The sequence below is a fragment of the Arabidopsis thaliana genome (assembly GCF_000001735.4).
Source record: "Arabidopsis thaliana chromosome 1 sequence".
NCBI classification, from domain to species: Eukaryota; Viridiplantae; Streptophyta; class Magnoliopsida; order Brassicales; family Brassicaceae; genus Arabidopsis; species Arabidopsis thaliana.
Window position 1 is genome coordinate 8,297,006 of NC_003070.9, and position 23,831 is coordinate 8,320,836.

At 35.0% G+C, this 23,831-nt stretch overlaps 5 protein-coding genes, 4 long non-coding RNA genes and 1 other non-coding gene across 12 annotated transcripts; 3 read left to right on the top strand and 7 right to left on the bottom strand.

The window, feature by feature from the left end:
- Nucleotides 1–235: 235 nt before the first annotated feature.
- Nucleotides 236–5,646, bottom strand: KNAT6 (homeobox protein knotted-1-like 6). Of its 2 annotated transcripts, none has more exons than NM_180620.3 (5): nt 5,167–5,646; nt 4,900–5,022; nt 4,660–4,798; nt 742–983; nt 236–652 (listed from the first exon to the last, which is right to left on the bottom strand). In NM_180620.3, exons 1-5 carry the CDS (start codon nt 5,485–5,487, stop codon nt 494–496), a joined length of 984 nt encoding a protein of 327 aa, NP_850951.2. In that variant the 5' UTR covers nt 5,488–5,646; the 3' UTR covers nt 236–493. The 2 variants fall into 2 exon arrangements, with proteins under 2 accessions (NP_850951.2, NP_173752.3); NM_102187.4 differs by having other exon boundaries at nt 286–652; nt 4,900–5,028; nt 5,167–5,595.
- Nucleotides 5,647–6,202: 556 nt separating this feature from the next.
- On the bottom strand, nt 6,203–6,420 carry AT1G05797. The gene has a single exon (NR_138964.1). It is a non-coding gene; the product is annotated as an other RNA (long non-coding RNA).
- Nucleotides 6,421–6,795: 375 nt separating this feature from the next.
- Nucleotides 6,796–7,023, bottom strand: AT1G05803. The gene has a single exon (NR_138965.1). It is a non-coding gene; the product is annotated as an other RNA (long non-coding RNA).
- Nucleotides 7,024–7,654: 631 nt separating this feature from the next.
- Nucleotides 7,655–7,896, top strand: AT1G05807. The gene has a single exon (NR_138966.1). It is a non-coding gene; the product is annotated as an other RNA (long non-coding RNA).
- A 1,015-nt stretch (nt 7,897–8,911) lies between these two features.
- Nucleotides 8,912–9,110, bottom strand: AT1G05813. Its single transcript, NR_138967.1, has one exon. It is a non-coding gene; the product is annotated as an other RNA (non-coding RNA).
- Nucleotides 9,111–11,959: 2,849 nt separating this feature from the next.
- On the bottom strand, nt 11,960–13,911 carry AT1G23390 (Kelch repeat-containing F-box family protein). Its single transcript, NM_102188.3, has one exon. The coding sequence runs from the start codon at nt 13,626–13,628 to the stop codon at nt 12,444–12,446; it is 1,185 nt and encodes a 394-aa protein (NP_564193.1). The 5' UTR covers nt 13,629–13,911; the 3' UTR covers nt 11,960–12,443.
- A 1,067-nt stretch (nt 13,912–14,978) lies between these two features.
- CAF2 (RNA-binding CRS1 / YhbY (CRM) domain-containing protein) lies at nt 14,979–18,871 on the bottom strand. Its single transcript, NM_102189.4, has 6 exons — nt 17,063–18,871; nt 16,858–16,985; nt 16,442–16,667; nt 16,165–16,292; nt 15,746–15,890; nt 14,979–15,588 (listed from the first exon to the last, which is right to left on the bottom strand). The coding sequence occupies exons 1-6, from the start codon at nt 17,733–17,735 to the stop codon at nt 15,194–15,196; spliced, it is 1,695 nt and encodes a 564-aa protein (NP_173754.2). The 5' UTR covers nt 17,736–18,871; the 3' UTR covers nt 14,979–15,193.
- AT1G23410 (Ribosomal protein S27a / Ubiquitin family protein) lies at nt 17,848–18,732 on the top strand. The gene has a single exon (NM_102190.3). The coding sequence runs from the start codon at nt 17,935–17,937 to the stop codon at nt 18,403–18,405; it is 471 nt and encodes a 156-aa protein (NP_173755.1). The 5' UTR covers nt 17,848–17,934; the 3' UTR covers nt 18,406–18,732.
- A 1,420-nt stretch (nt 18,872–20,291) lies between the features above and the next one.
- Nucleotides 20,292–22,486, top strand: INO (Plant-specific transcription factor YABBY family protein). Of its 2 annotated transcripts, none has more exons than NM_001332600.1 (7): nt 20,292–20,519; nt 20,617–20,754; nt 20,856–21,006; nt 21,100–21,148; nt 21,268–21,343; nt 21,480–21,578; nt 22,019–22,486. In NM_001332600.1, exons 1-7 carry the CDS (start codon nt 20,325–20,327, stop codon nt 22,097–22,099), a joined length of 789 nt encoding a protein of 262 aa, NP_001320962.1. In that variant the 5' UTR covers nt 20,292–20,324; the 3' UTR covers nt 22,100–22,486. The 2 variants fall into 2 exon arrangements, with proteins under 2 accessions (NP_001320962.1, NP_564194.1); NM_102191.6 differs by having other exon boundaries at nt 20,333–20,519; nt 22,019–22,478.
- A 171-nt stretch (nt 22,487–22,657) lies between these two features.
- Nucleotides 22,658–23,426, bottom strand: AT1G05817. The gene is made up of 2 exons (NR_138968.1): nt 23,235–23,426; nt 22,658–22,766 (listed from the first exon to the last, which is right to left on the bottom strand). It is a non-coding gene; the product is annotated as an other RNA (long non-coding RNA).
- Between the last annotated feature and the right edge of the window lie 405 nt (nt 23,427–23,831).

Here is a 23,831-nt window from a genome sequence, read left to right on the forward strand (position 1 = left end):
TGAAACCCACCCCAAAATTTAAACAGAGATGGTTGGATTATGGGCACAAGGTTCCAATTGCTAGATAGCTAAACTTTTGGCTACAATTAGCAAAATGTACATGATGATTAAACTGTCAATAAAAGAATGTGTTTAATTTAGTGTGATTTACACAAATAACAAGATATTTTATAATTATTTTTGAAAAACACATAGTTAATAAACAAATCTAACCTATCTAAGTATTTTGTTTGTTCAACGTTTTGCCAATAAGAGGGTAAAAGCTATATCACGAGAGGTCCGGAGAAGACAAAAGAGGTTATTTTTATTCACCGATAATAATAGTTACAAAGCATTTTGACTTGTTCCTTCTACTACATGTGAGTGAGTGTAAGATCCATTTCATGTGTCGTCCATGCTTCACTCTTTCTTTCTTTTTTTCCTTTGTCGGCAAAGCAAGGCAGAATTATACATCCATCTTTTAATCAACGTTAAATAAGTACCATAAATAAATTCATTCCTCGGTAAAGAATGATCCACTAGAATCATCCATCATAGCGAAAGGCATATTCTCTGATGGCTTCCAATGACGTTTCCTTTGGTTTATAAACCAATTGTTGATTTGTTTTTGGTCTAACCCCGTTGCATCAGCTAATGCTATCTTATCTCCTTCCTGTGTACACACACATTCATACCACCCATTTATATATAAGTGTAGTGGTTAGTTATGTCGGAAAACATGCAAGTGTTGCTTTTGCTTACAGTAGGGTAAGGCCACTTATAATGGAGATTCCACCAATCAAGAAGAGCTTGTCTTGCTTCTCTTGGTAACTTTCCTTTCTTCTTCTTCTTTGAGAACTCAAGCTTTAAAGTACTAATACGGCTTCCAAATTTGCGTAGCAACCTATCTTTGAGGTCCCGGTCTTCACATCTTTGTCTCCCATCCTCTGCTACCTCATGATCACCTCCACTCAGTTCCTCGTCAGATGATATTACACCATCCTCTGTTACACCAAATTCACAAGAATTATCACTATACAAAGACATCAAAGACAGAGAATGGTTATAGGTTATAGCAAGTAAATGTAACAGAATTATCACTATTCACTACCATGAAAAAGTTTAAATGGGCTTTCTCGGCTAAAACGGCTAAGTGGCTAAAGAGGGCAAAAAAGGGAAAGAAGAAAGAGTGGTAAGGGGTAGAGAATATCGAGGACGCACACGATTGAGTGCAGCAGTCAAAAAACCGCCGCAGTGAATAGTTACCTCCATTGTCATTTGTCAGGAGAGGACTAATAGTCTTGTCCCCATGAGGAGACATCCCCCCTTAGGCCTACTAATTACCCAATCTCAATATGACACGTGTAAATACCATTTAGAGGTTGTGTGAACCCCCGGAAATAACGCTACACCTCTCATTTATGTTCTCCACGATACCCCAAAACTCAATTTCCTTTTCTCTCTCTCTTTCTTTAATGTATTTGGACATTTATATATATGCCCCAACGACTCTACTGACCCACTTACCCAGCTTCTCTGACACCAAAACTCAACCCAAAGACGATTCAAGAACATTACCTGATTTTACAATAGTTTTGCCTATGTGACAGAATATATAGTCGGACCAAGCAACCGTGCTTAGTCAAAATATTTAGTCAGTCACACAAAATACTGGACTACATAATATATACACGCAATTTCAGTCAGTTTATAAACATATATTAAAAAAAGTTAAAAGATTTCTACAACAGCCAAGGTAATTTCAGTCAATTTATAATTCACGCAATTCAGTCAGTTTTATAAACATATTATAAAAGTTAAAAGATTTCTACAGCAGCCACAGTAATTATGAAGGAAATAGAGATGTTAAATAGGCCAATAAAAATATACTAAAATGCATAAAACATGAACTGATCATATATTATAGAGACCATTACGTTCACATTACACACATATGAGTAGTTAGGGTAACAGTTTAATGGCAAAAAACGATAGTTTGTATGGTTGGGATTATTATTTACATTTTCAGCAATGCATTGACTGCTTTGAAAATAGGGTTCACTGAAGAAGGTAACATGCAAGTAGACACGTGCTAGTAGCGTGCCTCAGAGAGACATAATACGACCCACCAAGGGAACAACGCAACCAGAGGGCATGGCAAAAGAGTTGAGAAAGATAGAGAAGAAGCATAGTCGCAGTCTTATAGATGATTTGATTGTGGTGTGTAGAGAACCCTATGTCTCCTTTTTTTTTTAATAACCAAATCAAAAATAAAATCTTAGGAGAGAAAGTTGGTGGGGTCATTAGCGGAATCCACGGGAGTCCATGTGACTTTTCCACCTTTTACTTTATAACAAAAACCAAAAGAACCTCTAATTCAAGCTAATCATGCACTATGTTCCTATTCTTCTCGTTGCAGTATTCTTATCTTCTAGATCAAATATGCAAACATGTAACATTGATGATATTGCATGCAACAAGACAAATGTTGACTATAAAAGTCAATAAGAGACCATCCACTCTAAGTAGCAAGATAACCACGCATTAGAAGAAAAGAATGTGTTGCTTTTTTAGCTAGTCCAAAGAAGGGCTTTCGCTAAGTTGCATTACCGTATCACAACAACCAAGAAGTGAGAAATCAAAAGTCTATGTGATCAACTTGTATTACTAAATCAGATCAACATGAAAGAAACCAAGCATGTGATTGAACTGAGAAACTAGTAGATAACATCGCATCCCATGTGAATATTGTCTAACAATTGTAAGCTTCTTTTTTCTTTATTAGTTTATGATTTCATTCAGGTGAAAGAAAAAGATGGTTAAATAAAGCACACAACCAAAGAAAAAAAAAACAGATGAGATCATTCAAAAAGGCAAGTTGTACTTTGAACAAATTTTAAAATTATTAATCATAAACATTCGTCCATTATGGAAAACCTGCATCGATCTATTTTCAACTTTTCCAGTTGATACTCTATGCTAACTCTCGATTAGTTTATAAAGATAAGCTGATATGTTTTTATATATCAGCAGCTTTTTTCCCCCAATAAACAATATTACCAAAGTACAAGTGGAACCTGCATTTGAGATCGACCACGATAATGGAAAACTCCTGCAAAGCTGAAAAAAAGTCTACCAATCTATGGAGTTTCATTTCTTTACAGCTAACTCTTTCAGCTGGAGTTTTTCTTCTATTTTATTGTATTAAAAAAAAAACTCCTAAGGATCAGTATTTCTAGCTAACCTGATCGGTTGATTTGTTATGGCCACAATGTTTTTGCTAGTTGTAGTACAATATGTGGTCTAAAGAGATAATATCAGTAAACCACAAAGAAAGTCACTTATTTGAAGCATTTCATTCATGTATAAGCATAAAACCTAGACTTTTAAATCGCTTCAAAATTGAGTCAGTTTTGGTTTATTACTTACATATAAGTCCAACAAGACTCCAACAAGAACATGCAGATAAGAGTGGCCACTTGGCAATGATACTATTTCCGATGATCAACAAAAATCTCCCTACTCTTGTTCTCAGATCATTGAAACTTGAAATAGACCAAAGTTACGTTCTTCATAATAAATGTCGAATTCAGGATTAAATTTTTATTTCACAAAGAATGTCGTTTTGTAGACTTCTATATTAAATTTAAAATACAATTTTAACTTTATTGTTTTAACCTATTTAATTAGATAGAAAAATTATATGGTGTGTTATTAAGATATAACAGAAATTTAATCGTAAAATTATCTAAACACGCTTATTAATTCCGATCCAGAGAATCTGTGAATGAGCTTAAAGAGGAATTACAGCTAATAACTCTTATGGCTTATTGGTTATTAATAATCATCTGACCAAAAGAAGTTGAAGTCTTAGAAAAACTGGTAACCTAATAAGGTTGTTACCCATAAACAAGAGTGAAGCGACTTATGAGTTATGACTAGTACTTATACTTACTTATTGTTAAACGAGAAGTGAAGCAAAAGAAGCTCATGAAAAATCAACTACACATATTGTTAAAAAGTTATGACTAGGTTTTTCTGTCAATTGGTTTTTCACTAGAAAAAAGCAACAAGTTGAAAAAACATTCAGTACGCAACAAGCCTCTGAAACGTCAAAATCAGAATCTCTACCACAAAAGTTTATTGCTTTCTACACCATTTTCTTTCTGACAGAGAAAGAAGAGAAAAAGATATAAAGTAAAATTTGTATGATTAGCACAAAGATCAACAACAAGAAGAAGAGGAAATCCCCACCACACTCCAACACCCTAATCCCATGGCTAAAACATTAAATGAACGAGTAAAATAATTGCACAACACCTTAAACAGATCTTTGTCTCCAGAGTTTCAACGTGCCCAAAAGAAAAGCACACACAAAACAAAACCCATCAAGGGAAAAATAGCTATGGAAATGAAACTTGTAGCTAGGGTTTATCTTCTTTTTTTTCATTTTTTATCTATTTTGCTTTCTGATCACTTCAAAAGCCTAGGGTTATTCTATCAACAAGCTACCAATCATTTTTCAGAAACTGGTCATATGAATCAAAACCCTATGGAAATATCGAGGAAAGGATATTATTAATGAAAAACCACGGAAAAGATCAAAAGAAATCATTCAGAACTAACCACAAAATAGAACCACTAAAAGACCGAACCAGAGAGGGATAATTTAAGACATACCAGAAACTCCCCTGGCAGACTCGACACCAGTACATAGGTTCCGTAGCTGCATCTCAATCTTGTTCAAGAAACACGTTGCCTCGTCAAACGGTCTTGCTAGATCCGATTTGTATTTCACTAATATATCGCAGTACGTTTCCTGATAATAAATTATCTTCTTAAGTACAAAAATTTCCAAAAAAAAATATTTTAACAAAAATAAAAATCCGAAAAAAAATCGAGGGAAAAAAAGAGAGAGACCATAAATTCATCAAGCTCAGGATCAGCTCCAAAGCAAGAAGAAGGAACAACCTCTTGCTTATAAACATCACTCTCCCGTTGAATCTCCTCTAGTAAACACGCTATCTCCGGTGGTGCTCCGACCTGTTTCTAAATTATGAAATTGTTAAACCATAAAATTATAAAAAAAACAATCAAATATCAAAGCTTCTCAATCTTATCTTTATCTTTAAAAAGTAAAACCTAGATTTTATCTAAGTGATAAAAAAAGAAAGAGTTAACGATCACCTTTTGGCAATCGATGTAAGCTTGAAGTAAGCGAGGATACGAAGGATGACAAGCGATTTTAGCTTTGATGACAGTTAGAGAAACGTTATCATCATTTCTTCGGATCTCCGGAGCGATCGAAGCCGCCTCCGACGACAAAGCGGAGACGGCTACTGAGAGTAGCTCGTCGGATCCGAAAACATCAGAGACACGATTTTCACCGGCGGAGGAACATAGCAAAGCTTGGTAATCGGAAGGAAACATGAGACTCTCCGGTGACATCATCAGAACCGACTTATCTGAATAATCACCGGCCGAATGGAAATTGTACATTCCATCCATAAGTATAAGATCTCCGGTAAGAACTCCTCCGTCTTCTAAATCGCTTTCTTGAATTGTCTTCTTGCAAAATCAAGAATCGATGAAGAAGAATAATATGAAACCGCTTATAACAAACTTTTTGGTTCTTGAAAATATTTATTTCTATGGGAGTGTGTAGAGAGAGAGAGAGGCTCGAGGGATCTTAATTTATTTTCTTTTGGAAGAAAAAAGATATGAAAGTTAACGGAGAAGAAAAATAAAATGATAATTACGAAAAAGGACATATGCTAAAAGGCTCAATGGAGCTTCAGGCTTCATAGGTCGAGATAAGGCCTTCCTAACATATATATCTAAGAAAGGTCCAAGGCTGTGTTATGATAGAATTTGCATGATCATGAGATTTTTAATATCAATGAAACATGGCGAGAAACAAAATTATATATTATTGAAAACGAAATGGAAAAAACGGAAAAAGTGTGATTATTTACCAGCATACTATGTCAGTTTATTTGAACTCTTTTTTTTCTCATCGACAATACACTTAGATGGTAACATAACTACTAGTACATATAACCACTAAACTACACGCAACTTATTTGAAAGCTCTGTGTAATTTTCTTTTCAAAAAGTATAGTTGATGACTTGATGTATATATTATAGGACCTATAGAAACAAATTGAGCATCTAACATAATGATTTGTATCAGTATCGGCATTGTATCGTTATCTTCATTCAAATATGATAATATGCATGTGTGAGCTGTAGACAGTTAAAAAAATAATCCCCAATGTATATATATTTTCGAAAAACTTTGTAGAAAATATATTTTTATTATGATCCTAAGAACATATATAGATACACCTACATAAATCGTTTATTTGATTGCAAATAGTGAAACAAGGTGAAAATGTTAAACAACAAGTGGAAAACCGAACAGAAGAAAGAAAACAAATGAAGTCGCATATCAGAAGATAATATAGTACTAATGATATTGAATCGAGTCAATTAGAAATAGATATTAGTTCAGTATATGAGAGATGTTTTGGGTATGTTGAATCGAATATATCAAACTGGAAAAACAAGAACTGGTTACAAACAACTAGTGAGCTGATACATACATATATATAGTTAAAGAGCGGTATTATTTTAATACTTGTCACTGTAAATTTGTTGCTAGATACAGAACAAAATTATCGAACACGACTACTAACAAAATGATAATCAACACATATATATTCAAATGATGGTATGAAATAAATCAAATGTGAAGAATATATGGATATGATAAGTGATTCTTAGTACCTACTACGTAGTAAGAAATTTTTTACCAACTCGGATGTTGGACACTTCGATTGTACGGGATGAAATGGGTTTCGAGAAGCGAAGGTCCGTTCCTAGATAGTAGATAAGAAGGCCCTAATGGAAAATCGTCTAATTAAGATTAAATTAGTATATAGTATCAGCTAGTGTTTACTTTAGAATAGTTCTGTATAAAGCAAGTTTGTGGATAAAACTAAGAATAAAATAAACGCTGGTCTAGGCGTATAGGAGCTGCAAAATCAATGGTCTTAGCTAATTTATGATTTATGAAATTTATGCCAAAATTGATGATGCTGATATTCATGATGACTTTAGCTTATGAAAATGAACTATGTAATTTATTCACAAAAATAGACATAAGCATAATTTGGTATATTTAATGATTTTACATATGTATTAAGTTTGAAATTATGAAATTGGCCGTAATTTAAAGAGAGTATCAAGAAAAAAACGAGCACTTTAACCAAAAAGAAAATAGAACGAGAGCATCTATAATATTTCGAATGGAACTATTCTTTTAGTTTTGTCGACAGCTTTTTACGTCTATCATATAATTTTCAATCAAGAAAGTGGCATGTTCTTTCATACTACTTTAATATAAACTTTGTTTCTGTTTTTATTTTTTTTCTCAAAGACTAGAGAAAGTCATTTTCATCTTAAAGGTACTTGCAAACTATTGGTTGCTCTAAATCACCTAACGTATCATAAATAATCAAGGGGAAATTAAGTTAAAGAAAGGAGACTTGAAATTAGATAAATATGAAGTCACAAAAGCGAAAACAATATATATATCACAAACGAGTTTGCCTTCTTATTATTGGCAAAGATCAGACGAAAATATGTTATTTATTTATTTAACATATTATTTGTTCACATATGCATATTCTTGGTGAGAAAAAACAATACAAATTTTTTCTGGAGACACAATCAAAATGTTCAATATTTTCTTTCTCTGGTTATCCATGCGATGCGCCACTTGGATGCTGATGTTGAGTATTGAGCTCAGGAAACTACGTGCGATGTTATATTCATTTTCCATCAACATATCTAGGCTTTGTGATTTGATAGATTCTTTTCATTTTTCTGTACCTATCTCCCTACCTATCTATATAATTGCAATAATCTATCACCAAATAATGTAAGACGACATAAATATATGTAACCCAATTATAAAGTTCGTCTACGTATTATACATGCAGCTAAAGTACTGAATTTATAATTCGGCTCGTGGTCCATTCTAATTGTGACCTAGGATCCAACAAATAAATTATTGAGGAAATTTACTAAGCCTCTCAACCATTTTTTAATAACTATGGAATTTTTCCAAACTAATCTCCAACGTTCATAGTGACCAGCCATGATTTTTTAGCCAATATTTATAGATTTGCAACCATATTTAATGAGTTTAGTGCTTCGAAACCTTGTTTCCATAATGTAAATCATCAACGGAAAAACAATAACAAGATTTATAAACCAATATTTTATCAAATATGTTCCTCTATTTTCTCTATTAAAAAAAAGTGTTAAAAGGGTCTTTTCGTTGATGGACAGGTTGATTGACCCATCCATTTTCGGGCCATGTTTGTTCGAAAATTATCTGACACAAAGTTACGGTTTCGTATGAATCCATATAAAAAACAAACACAGCTTTGGTCCCTCCATCCCATTCCCTTGGATCCCGACCGTTGATCCTCACCCAACTTTTATAAAATGTTAGGATTACTAGTTTATACCCATACCATCATCAGCTTGAACCACTTGTTAGTTGTTACACTTTTAATATTTGAATTGATAGTTATATCTGGTTATAGGTTTATAGCCGAGTAGCCGACTAGTCAAGTGTTTTACATCAAATAAAGGAGTGATCTAGGTTAGGTATATCGGTATTTAACCTGTTAATTTTAGAATTTTTATATTTATGTGGGTATTGTTTTGCAAAAACCCTTGATATCTTAGTTTTGGAATATGATGCATAACAAATAATCGATATTATTCCAGCAATGTTTGTAAGATATATAATTGATATGATTCGAGCAATGGTTGTATATGCCCATTCATAACTAATAAGAATCTGTTTTTTTTTTTTTTTGTTGATAAAACTATAAGAATCATTTGAAAATCTTTTGGTATAAAAGTTCGGAATCAGTGTTAATATCATAAAGAGAAATTGCGGGTTTATTTGAAAGAATTATATAATACCACTTGGACATGATTGAGCATAACAGAGTAATAATTGATCTCATTTATGTTAGGAGAAAAAAACCTCCCACTCAACAAAGTTGTTAAATGTGAACATACCTGCTATTATAGGAAGGGACAAAGTAACCCAGAATAGATATATCTGTGGTCTGTGGACCAAAAATCTTCTGGATTAGAAATCTGATTAGAGCACCAAATGTCTCGGTCTTTGTTGTTCATAATCAAGCCTTATATACACCATCACCTCCTGATGGACGTAAGCCAAAATTTGTTTCTAACTATATTTAAATAAATATTCAACCAATGTGTAAAGTATCAACTTTAGCCAATCCAAACGTGACAAGAAAAAACCAATCCAAATGCGGTACGTGGACAATCTGACAAACAATATGAATACATTTTCTTTGTGGTTTTATTAGCTCGAAAAAGATAAATAAATAGTATGTAATTCATGAGTGACTAATGACATATCTTTTCATGGAATATATGGGGGAATAAATCTAGTGAAATGCAGCTTAAGTAGCACGAACCATAATGTTATGCGTATTGAGTTATAGTAACCTTATGCTTTTTGGGTCAAGATAGGATATTAGTATATTACTAATAGTTTTACTTCTTCTTCAAGATTTCAGTGATGTAAAATGTTCAATATTAATTAAGTCGAGATCCGGTCTAAATATAGAGCATATAAACAATTGAGATACAAAAGGAAATCTCTTTTTAATATAAAAATAAATAAGGAAAGTTTAGAATATGTAACAAACTAACAAATGCACATAGGTGTTGTTTTAAATTATATAATAAAAACTGCATCAGCACTGTTATAGTGTTATGCCCACTGCGGTCGGAGAATATATGCGTCCCATATTTTTTAGTCAGAAATTGGCTTTTCACTTTACTATTGTACGTTCATAATCACTATTACTACTCTATTAACCGATCGAGTTTTATTAATTTGATGTATACTACTAATATTTTTCTTTCTGACGAAAATACCACGTGCATGTTTATGTATAAAGTATAAACCCCAACAAATCTGGTGATGTTGTGGGCATGTATTGAAACAGAAAGAAGATCGAAACATCATCGTCATGATCATATGATGCAAAGTGTTAAATGGTTGTTGAGTTAATAATATTCTCTTTTGTTGGAAGTGGTCCTTAGTTTTTGTGTCTGTGGTCCATCAAAATGATATACAAACTTTGTCTTTAATTTTGTTACATAATCTTAAAATTGACTCGAAAGTTAACTAATTAAGGTTTCGATCCAACAGAAACAAGAAAGTTGTCTCTGAATCATTCCTTCACATTATTTCTTTCCTTGTGTGGTCCTTCTTGCTTTACCAAAATGATGAAACAAAGAATAAGAAAACGTTAAGAGAAAGATAGGAGAGAACCAAAACCGGCCAACAACTTTTATTGAAGAGGAAAACTCTCTTGCAGTTCATGTGGGCCTGACCCGGTTCAAAGCTTCGACTTAGGCGAATCCTTGTTGGTGCAAATTTTACCAAATAATTGAACATATAAAAAAAACTACCAATTTTTTTTTGACAAAATATCTTCAAACACTACATATAAATAATTTTTATCTAAATATATCCCTCCATTTAAACGTGGCCTAATTGAGATCGTGGTTTGTGAGCTCCCGCTATGCAAAGTCAAATATTATTCTATTTTCTTGGTATGAAAAATTAGGTTTTTTTCATCTAGTTCATCATTTGTTGATCAAAAAGTTCGGTGCATATAAAAAATAAATATAAGTAAGTAGTCAAACTCTAAATTAAGTGAATTATATAGCGACATGTTAATCAACGTTGATTTGTCGTTTAAGGGAAAATATCGTTCCATTAGTGCAAGCTAATTAAATAGCCAAATGACTTTCCAAATGGCGACGGGCGAGTGCTCTATCTTTGACTTATCGAGACACCATTATTTTCTGAGTTCCAGTAATAGTGGCATCCATAATTTCTCATGTATGTAACATCTCTAATTAATAGGAAATCGAGTAATTTGTACCAAAATGAGATAGCATACAAATAAATTTTAACATATAATCTTGAAAAACAGTTTATGGGCTCTTATTAGTGAAAGCTGATTCACAACATTTCTAATCTTATTATCGTAATCAAACTAGCTCTAGGTTTCAAAAATAACCTCTTCAGCGTGTATATTTTTGAACCATTTAACCGTACATTCATCTTCAACGTACTTGTACATCAATCCAAGTAACTTCGATGCGTGATGGTAATTTACAACAAAATAAAGGAATTTGATTAGATACCTTTGTATTTTATTTTTGTTTAAAAGTGAAAGCTAAATGGGCCCGTATCAGCCCATATAACCTGTACTTTTTATAATGTCAAAAGCGAAAGCTTTCAAATATTCCATTTTCCATTTTCGACAAAGATATCATTCTTTTTTTTTTTATATGAATAAAATGTGGTTTTCTCTGAGATTAAATTCGAGAAAAAGGGTAGTTTAAAAACATTCTAGTGAACATGATGCTATCTTTCATGACTTATTAATCAATTAATTAATTATGTTGTATCGAATTTAAAAATGGATTGCGACGATCTTTGCCTCACTCACTCTTTGGTTTTGTAAGGAAATAATTAATTTAGTAACCCGACAAACATTTGTACGCATTACAAAATATTCATTTATCTTACGAAGAATATCATAATTCGACTTTTGACTCTTCCACTGCCACGGACTAGTCCTAATATAAGTTTTATAATAACGTATATAAGAAGAAAGATACTTCCACATGCTTGTTTCCAACACACCTCATGTAATCGTTTAAAGTCCAAATCACAAATGTCTATCAAGGTTCTAATATAATATTTATTCAAATACAATCAAATTCTATCAAGATATATGATAAATCGACCTAATTTTAGGTGTTTGGATGATATTAAAAGAACAACATATACATAGTGTAAAGGGAACCAAAGAAGGTGCATGAAGTTTCTTACCTTTTGAAGGTGTTACCCTTTAACCAATCCATTCTATTTTCCAATCCATATGAAATATTTAATGGGCCAAATTTTCCGGCCTGTTTAAGGTGAGTGGTATTAAAAATGTTTCGTTTACGTAGTAACGTAGCTTATTTCCAACAAAAAGAAAAATTGCGTCCATGCATCATTAATGGGCTACAATTTTGGGCCCTATGGGCTAATTTATGTAATACCTTCAAGAACACGTCACACTCACTTAGAGACACGTCAACAGCAGACAAACACTTCACCTAACAAAAGTATCTCTCGATAGCTTCCCTAAACCCTTTTTACGCCTCTAATTCTTTGGATTATTATCCACGTAATCCACTTCAAACTATCAAATTATTACATCCTCTAAAATCCATCTCACAATAGCTTTACAATAAAGTTTCGTTGAAAAAAGCTAACACGAAATTGCCAAAGTGACTAGAAGCTTTGAATTTAACGGACACGATTAAATTCAATATTTTGACGTTGAGAGAAAACTCAAATTATTCCTAAACGCAAGTTTCAAATCGCTAAAACCAACGTTTGAACACGCAACGATTACTCTCTCAGCCGCGTGACTTTTTTTCCAAGTAGCGTCTGCGTTTGGCAAAGTCCTCCACTTACAAAGCTTTCCTCCTTCAATCTCCGCCGCAACAATCTCTCCGCCGTTCTCCGCCGCACCATGTACATAAACCATATCTCCCACCGCGTTCAACACTATCGACGTTAACGGCCAATCAGAATTAATCCCTCTTAGTTTCTCCAAATACGTCTCAGGCATAGATCCGATCGACTCGAATTTCAAATGCGATTCGTCAGAATCTATAACTTCCCACAGTTCGATTCCCGTCGGATTATATTCATCTCCGATGATCCCAGCCATAATTAAACGATTAACGGAGAATCCAATCGAACGTGAGTATAAGCTACACTCGCCGGGACAGAGATCGAGAAGCTTCGTCCACGATCTAGTTACTGGATTGAAACTACACGTAACGCCTGATCTCTTCTCCGTCACGTACATCTTCTCCGAACTCACCGCTACGGAAAGCCACGTGGACGACGCGGATTCGTAGAGAAAATCTGGCATCGATTCGCATCTCTCCCACGCTCCGTCTCCGGATTCGATGTCGAACAGCTCCACGGCGAATCTATCCTCCTCGAAATCGCACACACCTCCGGCTATAATCAGGCTCCGTCCGACTACAGCCACGATTGGATCGATCCTCCAAACTCTCGGCGGTGCCACGTGTTGCCAAGTCAGATGAAACGCGTCGGTTGAGAAAGAGAATCTCGCCGGAGATAAAGCGTAGAGCAACGTGGAGTGAGAGGATCGAGCAACGGAGACGTGTTCGACGGGAGATGATGCGGTGTTGAGCTCGATCCAGGCCTCGGACTTGGGATCATAAGCCATCGCCATCGTCGCCATGGTGTACGGCGGAGAATTTCTCTGGTTGTAGACGAACAACCACGGCATGGTTTTAAGGCGGCGGAGGGAGTAAAAGACGGCGCGGTTCCATGATTTGGAGACTTGGCAAGCGGAATCGAGGTCTAGGAGTGGTAAATAGGAGAGGATTGACTCGAGTATGTCTCCGTCAATGGAACTTTCTTCTTCTCCGAAATCTCCTCCATTGTTGTTGTTCTTCTTCTTCTCCATTTTTTGGATAATGCACAAAGTCTAAAGGAGGGAAAGTCTTTATATATAGAGAGAGTGACACAGCGAAGTTGGTGATCGACTCTTATTATTGCACATGGAATTAATATTATTTTATTTTCTTGTAGGTTAATATGTGACATTCATATACAGTAATTATTATTGTTAGTAACTTGAGATTGGGACTAAATTAGATTTGGATGGTATTCTTAAGCATTCAAGTTAACAGAGTTAACTCAATATGTATGGAGTATTAAAGTTTTCAATTAACAATCCGATTATTGGTTATGAATAAAATGACATATGTCATTATTTTAGTTTTTTTATTCAACTTGCTCAAATTAGGAACCAATTATTTACAATTGGTTCAAATGATGATGCTACAAGGATTTTACCATAAAAGAGGTGACAAAACACAACTACTCCACTACACTGTATATTTTCGAGTCAAGTCAATGAAACGATAGTACTATCTCAATAATAAGCAAGCAATAAAATTTGCAAAGAAGCAACAACACAAAAATTCAGGTTTGTGTTTATATAGCATACTAATAATAGAGAGCACATGGTTTGTGATATTTCTATACCAATTGATTACACAACCAAATCATTAGAATTTAGAAAATAAACTAATTCAAGATTATTAACCTTTTAACTTTTAAGTTTAAACTCCCAACTTTCTTTCACCCAATAGACTCAAAGTTAAGTCAAAGTAAGCAGAAATTATATATATATACATCATATACATCTATATATCTTATCCAAACGGATAATCTTATCTATCCACCAACTCAAATCATAAATGTAGACTGACCAACGCACCAGCTACTTATAATGACTTTTGTGTCCCGGTATCAATTGAATTCGAGCAGGACGATGACCTTAGTTCAGACAGGAGCCAGATCAATGTCACTCATCTTGATACCCATTACTAAGTTCATGCTCACAAGCCTAATCATGTTAATCTTGCAATATTAGAGACAGTTATACAATGCTTAATTATTATTATGTAATAGTATATAGAAGAACCTGCTTGCTTCTAATCTTACGTTTTCATATCCGAAGGAATTAATGAATTAAATAACACAACCTGAAGATAAATATCAAAGCCAGGACCATTTGCAACTTCCCCCAAGGACCATATCCTACTCTCACTCTGTGGCTCCAAATTCTCTATTTAACGTACAGATAAGGAGATATAAAGAACAATGTGTATAAACCACAAATGACTAGAGGAGAAAGATATTTACGCAAAAAGAAAAATAACAGTAAAATAATATTTGATTAGACCTATAATCTACTCATAACCTACTACGACGTGATAAGGCTTGAGAATGAGATGTGAGATGTCATCAACACGTTGAATTTTCATGCCCAATGAAATTTACAACATATTACAAGACTACTTAAAGTTGATGACGGTTCTGCAATTCAAGGCCATTTTTAACGAAAACTAAAGCATTCTGGGGTTTTCTCTAGAAGTACTTCGTTATGGCACTTGGGTTTTTAGTATGTATGTTTACAACATTTACACAAAACAATGATGAGAATACAGTAACACTTTTGCTCTATTTTAGTCTTTCCCTCAACTTCCTAACTATCTTGTCAACGGGTAAAGATCCCACTGGACCAACCGGATCTAGCGACTCATCATCGGAACACTCGTCATCAAAGTCATCGTCTATGTCACTATAATACTCTTCGGACCGGTCCTTTTCATCCACGTAATCCTCTGCTGCACCATCAGTATTTGACAAGACCATAGCTGTGTAAGTGTGTTCTGCAGCCAGTGAAGTGCCTTCTAACTCTTCCACCTTCTTCAATAGATCGTCTGGACCGAGGTCAAGCTCTTCAAGAATCACAGCCTTCGACGATTCCAACGCTCGTTGCCAGAGCGAGATCATTTTGGGGCTTGAGATCGTTGTACTTGGATTAGCCACAGTTTGTTCTTCACTAGGTTTGTCTGAAAAGAAAAGAACAGGTAAAAGGTATATGAGAAGCATTCTTTTGATATTATTAGCATTGGTCAGTGGTTGTCCTTAACTTCAGATAGAACGATGTTTGAAAACTGGAAACACGTAAGAGGTTTCTGAGTATGCAAGAGTTAATAATAATAATACCTGAGGGATCAAGTTCGTTCGTTGTGTTGGTCTCAGAAAGGCTTGGAATTAGAGGATTGTCTACAAACCGCGACTTCCATTCTCGTCCTCTCCACATGAGTATTTGCTCATCATCGAAAGACAGAAGCACACAAGGAACTAACTCCTGCAAAAAGATAAGAAATGAAGAGAAAGCTTTTTAGATATATGGAGAAATGTTGGATGATGTAACCTTGGAAACTGAATATGAACACCAAATGAGAGAGAGAACATGAATCTTCCTAACAAGCAACGCTCGAAGCAAATTAACTCTAGAACTAAGTCAAGGATATTTCAAATTGTTTATTACTAAAATGCTTCGAATTTCAACATTTGAGATTGACCTTAAGTGATTGCAATGGAGATACAAAAAATAAAGAAAACCTGAAGGATTAATAGACCTTGAGCTTAGCGCCAATTTTCTTATAATCACTTGGTTCAAGCCCTGGGCAGTCGACTTTCACCAATGAACTCAGTTCAAAGGCATCCCTCACATCTTTGACTAGCGACACGTAAACTCCATTTTTAGCTGCAATGCAAAACCAAGACAATAATAATAAATAACAGCCAAGTGTCTCACCTCTTCTAGCACACTATGTTCCAATTTACTTCAGTGAATGCCGAACCTAACACAAAACAGGAAAAAGTAGAACTAAGCCAAAGATAAGATACACTTACACAACTTGCATATAGGCCTAAGAGACTTTCCCTTCACCCTGAACTCATGAGCTTCCTCTTTCGTCAATCCTTCAGGAACTTCTTGAATAAGCTTTGGATAAACAGGAGCTGCTGGTTTCCACAACATCAATGGGTACTGCGGACGTGTACGGTAATTGTAATTCCTACCCCTGAAAAGGTACACCACACCTCCAACTCTATGAATGATCTCTCCTCCTGTCTTTTCCTATATAAGAGCAAAAAGTTACAAAAGCTGGAAGAGTCAACCATCACTACTACAATAATCTAACAGTTCAAAAGTAACTACTTCTCATGTCACCAAACATCTATCAAAACAAACCCTCTACAGGTTCTGATATTTCATTCAAGTTTCCTCTATATCTCCACTTAAACAAAGTATCTAGTAAAACAGATACCTCAAGAACACGACACACGTTATTCATATCCACAGTAGGAACTCCTTTACATCGAACTTTACAAACACGTCGTCTCTTCCAATGCGAATGTATCAATTCCAACATATTATGTGTAAATCCATCTCTACCTATAAAACACACAAACATCAAATCCAAATCCAAATCAAAACTCCTAAGTGAAGACAAGTACAACAACAATACTCACCCAAATTAACCTGACGATTATCATGCATATGAGGCTTAATCAACATTCCTTTCTCCCATCTCTTCAATGGCTCTCCTAAAACCTCTTCTCTATTCATTCCTTCCTTTGGATACCTCCCAAACGGTAACGGCCCAGGCATTTCTACATACTTAACTCCAGATTTTCCCGCCGGCGGTGGATTAAAAGAATCAAACAATGGAATCTTCTTCTTCGATTTCTTCAACGGTGCTTTCCCAGTCCACGGTCTCGGCATCGTCGGTGGAGCAAACGGCATAAAAGCCGGTTCACGAATCCCAACCGGTTTAACTTTCGGTGTCTCAGAATAGCTGAATTGAAACTCGAACGGTGCACCGGGAAGCTGATACGAGACGCCGGAATCGCCGATTAAGATTGTGCGGTCACCGTCTGAGGAGATAACTCCTTCCTTAACCGGTTTGTAGTATCTGGTTCGGTGATGCGGAAGCTTAAGAGCTGGATTTGATTGTGGTTTCTTCGGGTTTGTATCGGTTTGATGATTAGTTTTCTGATTACGATTTCTATTGGATGGTGCGTATTTGGGAATCGGTATCGGCGGAGCTGGCCGGAATGTTCCTGATGATGAATCCGCCATTGGAGGCGTTGAAGGAAGTGAAGAGAAGAGATTAATATCTCTTAGTGATGCTACAATCGCCATTGATACTCAGAGAAGAAGAAGATGAGAGTTTTAGTAGTTTTCAAACTTTATCCTGTAGACGACATCGTTTAATCATTACGGGCTTTACTTATTAAATTGGGCCCTAAGGCCAGGCCCATAATCTATGGACTTGTAACCCTAATTTCCTTGATATAAAAGCTATTGTTTTCACTCTCTGCGTTTTTTCTCAAACAAGAAAATGCAGATCTTCGTGAAAACCCTAACGGGGAAGACAATAACCTTAGAGGTAGAATCATCAGACACAATCGACAATGTGAAAGCGAAGATCCAAGACAAGGAAGGAATCCCACCGGATCAGCAACGGTTGATCTTCGCCGGAAAACAATTGGAAGATGGAAGAACACTAGCTGATTACAACATCCAGAAAGAGTCGACGCTTCATTTGGTTCTACGTCTGAGAGGAGGTGCGAAGAAGAGGAAGAAGAAGACGTACACGAAACCTAAGAAGATTAAGCATACGCACAAGAAAGTGAAGCTAGCAGTTCTGCAGTTTTACAAGGTTGATGGAAGTGGGAAAGTTCAGAGGTTGAAGAAAGAGTGTCCTTCTGTTAGTTGTGGTCCTGGAACTTTCATGGCGAGTCATTTCGATAGGCATTATTGTGGGAAATGTGGAACTACTTACGTGTTCAAGAAGGCTGATGAAGAGTAGGTTATGTCTTTTTGCTTTTGGAATTTAGATTGTTTTTTTTTTAATTCAGATATTTTGAGATGGTTTTATACTATTGAGGGATGGTTTAATTGTTGCATAATACATTATATTATCTTTGATTAGAAATTTGATCAATTTTTTTTTTGTTTCATTATGCTTTGACTGATGTGGAAATGTTGAATTGTGGCTGTAGAATTAGGACGTTGTGTTGGAACAATTCTTTGCGACATTGTTTTAGTTTTAACCTGGATTAGTGCAAGGCAAAATTTAGCCATTATGTTGATTCTGATCATATTCTTACACCAATGTCTTGAAGTTTTGTTGTTGTTGGCTCTGATAACTTGTTTGCTAAGATAAGTTTAAATTCTCTCAGATATTGATTATGTGTTTGACATTAACGTGCGTTTGTCTTTGCACATTTTATCGTCATTTCACAGCTTCTATTTATGTTAACAGTGAGATTTGACCAATCTATAAGCTGTCATGTAAAAGTTTGAGACTAGAAATGAGATGTATATCAGTATATATGGAGTAAAAGACTGTTAAACCAGAAGCCATAACTATGATTACAATGTATAATTTTAACCTCTAATCTCTCAAATCACAAATGTGTACCTCCTACTCAATTACTCATCAATAGGCTTATGAAAATGGATCGAAACTTATTAATGGGTCGGTAAATTATGTGATCTCTCAAAATGGGTCGAAACTTGTTCACTCCGGGGTTGGGTCATTGCATTGGATTCCACCCACACAAAAATTACAAATGTGTAGGAAATTGAGTAAATATTAGTATTATGTTTAGTCTTTTTCTTGTGGTTGAACACAAAATAGGAGATGAGAGTAAGTGAGAGAGAGAGAAAGCAATAAAGAGAGGGACAGTAGAAATAACATGACACAGAGAGAAAGCACTGAAACTTGAAGAAATAGAGAGAGAGAGAGAGAGAAGAGTTTGGGTAAAATGGTCAAGAAACAGTTAGCAAAAATGTGAGAGAAGAAAGACAAAATCCTAAGATTCCGAGTTACTAAAAGTGATGAGTCTCCTAGAAACACCCGCACTAGTCTCAACTCACTGCACTTTCATTTTCAGTCTCACTTCAACCAAAACTCCAAAAGACTGTTGAGTTTTGTGAGAGATTCATTAAATCCCATTTAAAGAGACAACTACACATGAGACAAAGAGGCATTTCTTTCTCAACCTCACTTGTTTTTTTCTTTCTTTCTAACTTGCAAACCAAACCACACCACCACATCACATCATTTATTAACCCCAGCTCTCTTCGATGTCTATCTATCTCCTCTTGTGCAACGTGCCTTTCCATTTTCACATGTTCATTTTTAATACTCATACTCTTTACCATCGATTTTTATCTCTTGTTATTTTTTTGTTTAACCTAGTGTTATCTTACAATAACACATATTATCTTGTATGCTTATTTATCAGAAAAATCCTGAAATGGTTTTTGAAGGGAGCTTATATATTTTCTGTTTATAGGTTATTAAGTGTTTTAAATTGTTTTGACAACAAAAAATGTCTCCTCTAATGGTAAACGCTCAAACGTTATGTATCATTTGTCATATATATTTTGTGAGTGTGACATAACATAAAAATCTTATAACAATGCTTTTGTATAACGAAAATTCTTAATTAAACTCCATCATCAACAAAAGTATTATATACATCATTTTATTTTATTTTATTTTAGAGAAGAAAATGTAGTTTGAATATTAAGGAGTTAGGAATGTGATTAATAGAAAGAATGAGAATCATTTACTGCTTACAGCTCATAGAGACTATGAAGATTCCAATTATTACAAGTGAGATAGAGACGTACATAAGTTGAATTGTATTGTGCATTTTAGCATATAACCAAAGCATTCCACATGAAAGATATAAATATAATTACATATTTGCATTAATGAATATTAACAAAACCTATCTCTCTGTCTATATATACACACACACACACACACATATATCTCCTATCATTCATCGTACACACACACTCTCTATGACAAAGCTCCCCAACATGACGACAACACTCAACCATCTATTTGATCTGCCGGGGCAGATTTGCCATGTCCAGTGTGGTTTTTGCACCACTATTTTGCTGGTATACCTTAACTTCTTCTCTTATTCTCTCCCTTCCTTTCTCCCTTCCTCTCTTTATATATATGATCATGAGTTTAATGAGTGTAAATGTGTTGCAGGTGAGTGTACCGTTTACAAGCTTGTCAATGGTGGTGACTGTGAGATGTGGGCATTGCACAAGCCTTCTCTCTGTCAATTTGATGAAGGCTTCCTTCATTCCTCTCCATCTCCTTGCTTCTCTCTCCCATCTTGATGAGGTTTCCATAACATCTATACATAGACAAACACACACCATCTAAATATGACCAATATATATATATATATACTTACTTTTGATTATATGTAAATATATGTGCAGACCGGGAAAGAGGAGGTTGCAGCTACAGATGGTGTGGAAGAAGAAGCATGGAAGGTGAATCAGGAGAAGGAGAACAGTCCAACGACTTTGGTTTCATCTTCAGACAATGAAGATGAAGATGTGTCTCGTGTTTACCAAGTTGTCAATAAACGTACGTTTGAGTATAAATTCAACTTAAACTTTAGTTTTGCGATTTCTCCTTTCATCAGTCGTCTAATTATGTTTTGAGTTTGTATATATATAGCACCTGAGAAGCGACAAAGAGCTCCTTCAGCTTACAATTGCTTCATCAAGTAAGAAATAAATTCAACACATTACATGTGTATGTATATTATATATATTCTTACAAATTTAACCACTTAAGGTTTTGAGTTTGTAAAATGGTTCTTCTTTGGGGGTTGTATTGGAGCAGGGAAGAGATCAGGAGGTTAAAGGCTCAGAATCCAAGCATGGCTCACAAGGAAGCTTTCAGCTTAGCTGCCAAAAATGTACTTAAGCTTAATTAGTCTTAAGATTTAAAAGAAAACCCTAATATAGTTTTCATCTTTTTGTTAGCTTAATTGACAGATCGAGTTAGCTAATAACATTTTATGATTTCAATTTTTTGATTTGGGGATGGCGAAGTGGGCCCATTTTCCTCCAGCTCACAACAAGAGAGCTGCTTCAGATCAATGTTTTTGTGAGGAAGATAACAATGCGATACTACCATGCAATGTTTTTGAGGTAATCCTCAGCAACCATTTATATTTTTTAATCACTTTCGCTTCAAAATCAATTACCATATTCTTGACAAGTAAACTCCACAACAAGTGTCATTTTCCAAAGCAAACCAAATAATTAAAGCATTAACTAGATCCAAATAGCATCGCTCTCAGTCAAAATTTCAGAACCCTAGCTAGACTAATTATATAAAGAGAAATCATTTACTAATTATTAGAGTGAAAGCAAGGAGAAGGGTAAGTGAGATTGTGAGAATATATCATTGATCTTCAACTACTACAATGTGTGAAATTTATGACCTAAACCCTTTTATAGTATTGAAGCTTACACTGCACACAGTTTACTTTTATAGAAACCCATTCAACTAATTTAAAACATTGAAGCTGAATATGTATAGTTTTCAATTAATATACCAAATAATTGTTGAAATGTTTGTGATGCAGGACCATGAAGAAAGCAATAATGGGTTCCGAGAGAGAAAGGCTCAGAGGCATTCCATTTGGGGAAAATCTCCATTTGAGTAATAACAATTTGGGATATGAAAATTTAACAAAAAAATAAATAATGGCGTATGACATGTGATGGTGACTCTTTTCTTCTAGGGTTTGATTATGTTGGTTTAGGGTTTCTGTTGTTGGAGAGAGATAGAGAGAAGAAGAATCTGAAACGGAAGTAGGATTTGTGTGTGTTCGAGAAGAGTCCTTGGGAATGAGCGAGTTTGTTCAGTAATTTCGTAGTACTTGTCAACTTTGAACTTAATTTGAAGAGACATGCATTGACTCTATAAAAAAAATTCTACTTTTGCATTCATGACTACTCTTATTCCATGAATGTTTTAACATTCCATGAAACAGTACTTTAGTAAGAATCTTTGTTAACCTATCATAATAAAGATCCTTCTTGACTTCGCGCGCTCAATGCTTTTGTACGTACGATGGAGAAAAACACTTACTAAAAAAAAAACACTTTTTGTTTTGACATTTGACCTTTCTAAGTTACTTTTTTTTTTTGTCGTCTGAAAATTTATTATAGAGATTCCGGTGAAATACAAAAGTGAAATATAAAGCCGGCGGTTAACAAGTAACACCAGAAAACTAAGCCGACGATTAAAAGGATAGTCTTGGAAGCAAAACCCAAAGGAAAGGGAGACAACAAGGCAAAACAAACCTTACAAACAAAGCAAAGTTGCGAAACTGAAACAAAGAAGCAGACCAAAACAACCAAAATTTTAAACACAACATCTCGTCAACCACATTACCAGACAAAGGAAAGGCAGAGCTTTACAACAAGCCACTCCGTAGGAGACAAGGAACTCCCAACCAAACGGACAGCGGTGCCACCTATTACGATGAAGACTACCTTACATAGAAGAGTTCCAAGGAATCCATACCGGCGAGAAGAACTAGGCCAAAGACGACAAGTCACACCTACACTCCCGGAATCGGCGAATTAAAGAATATGATTGTTTAGCGCCTCGAAGGAAACCAGCCAATGAACAGATGAGATCTCGATCAGATCTTTAGAGTAGAGACAAGGAGAGAACCAAATCAATTCGGACCACACCGAAAAAGAAAAACGGGAGGAGATCGAACCGGACAGAAACGAAAGCAACCACCAAGCCTGGTAAGAGGCTAAACGAGAAGAAGGCTAAAACATGACCGGATCAAGAGGCGCTACTAGCAACATAGACCAACCCACAAAAACAACATAAGCCATCTAAGAACCATTCGAAAATCCCTACACCACAACGCACATAAACTAAGTAAAAGCAACATAAACTTTACAACAGAGCAAGAGACGCATAGCTCCGGCGCTATGGAAGCCACCAAAGCCAGCCAACGCAAACTGAGATCTAGATCTACTTTTAGAGAGAATGAAGAGGTTTTAGAGTCCTCCATTCTTTACACAAATTATTATTAATTTGATCTTTCTAAGTTACTAGTATATAAAATATATAACCATCAATATTCACGAAACAAGAAAGCTAAAGAAATCAATTTCCATGATTGAAGTTACTTTGACAGTATAAATTACTTCATCCTAAACTATATTAACATGCACTTTTTTCTTTTAGCTTAAAAAACCAGAGCAAGTCTGATCTTGCAAATGCATGAAAATCAAGAGTTGGATCTATCGGAATCCTTTATTATATCATTGACTTTTTTTGCAGTAAACTGCCAGTGGATCTCATGAATCTAAAGAAACCATAGTTAAAACTTAAACCTGAACCGATCAAAAATTAAACTCGTTAGTCTT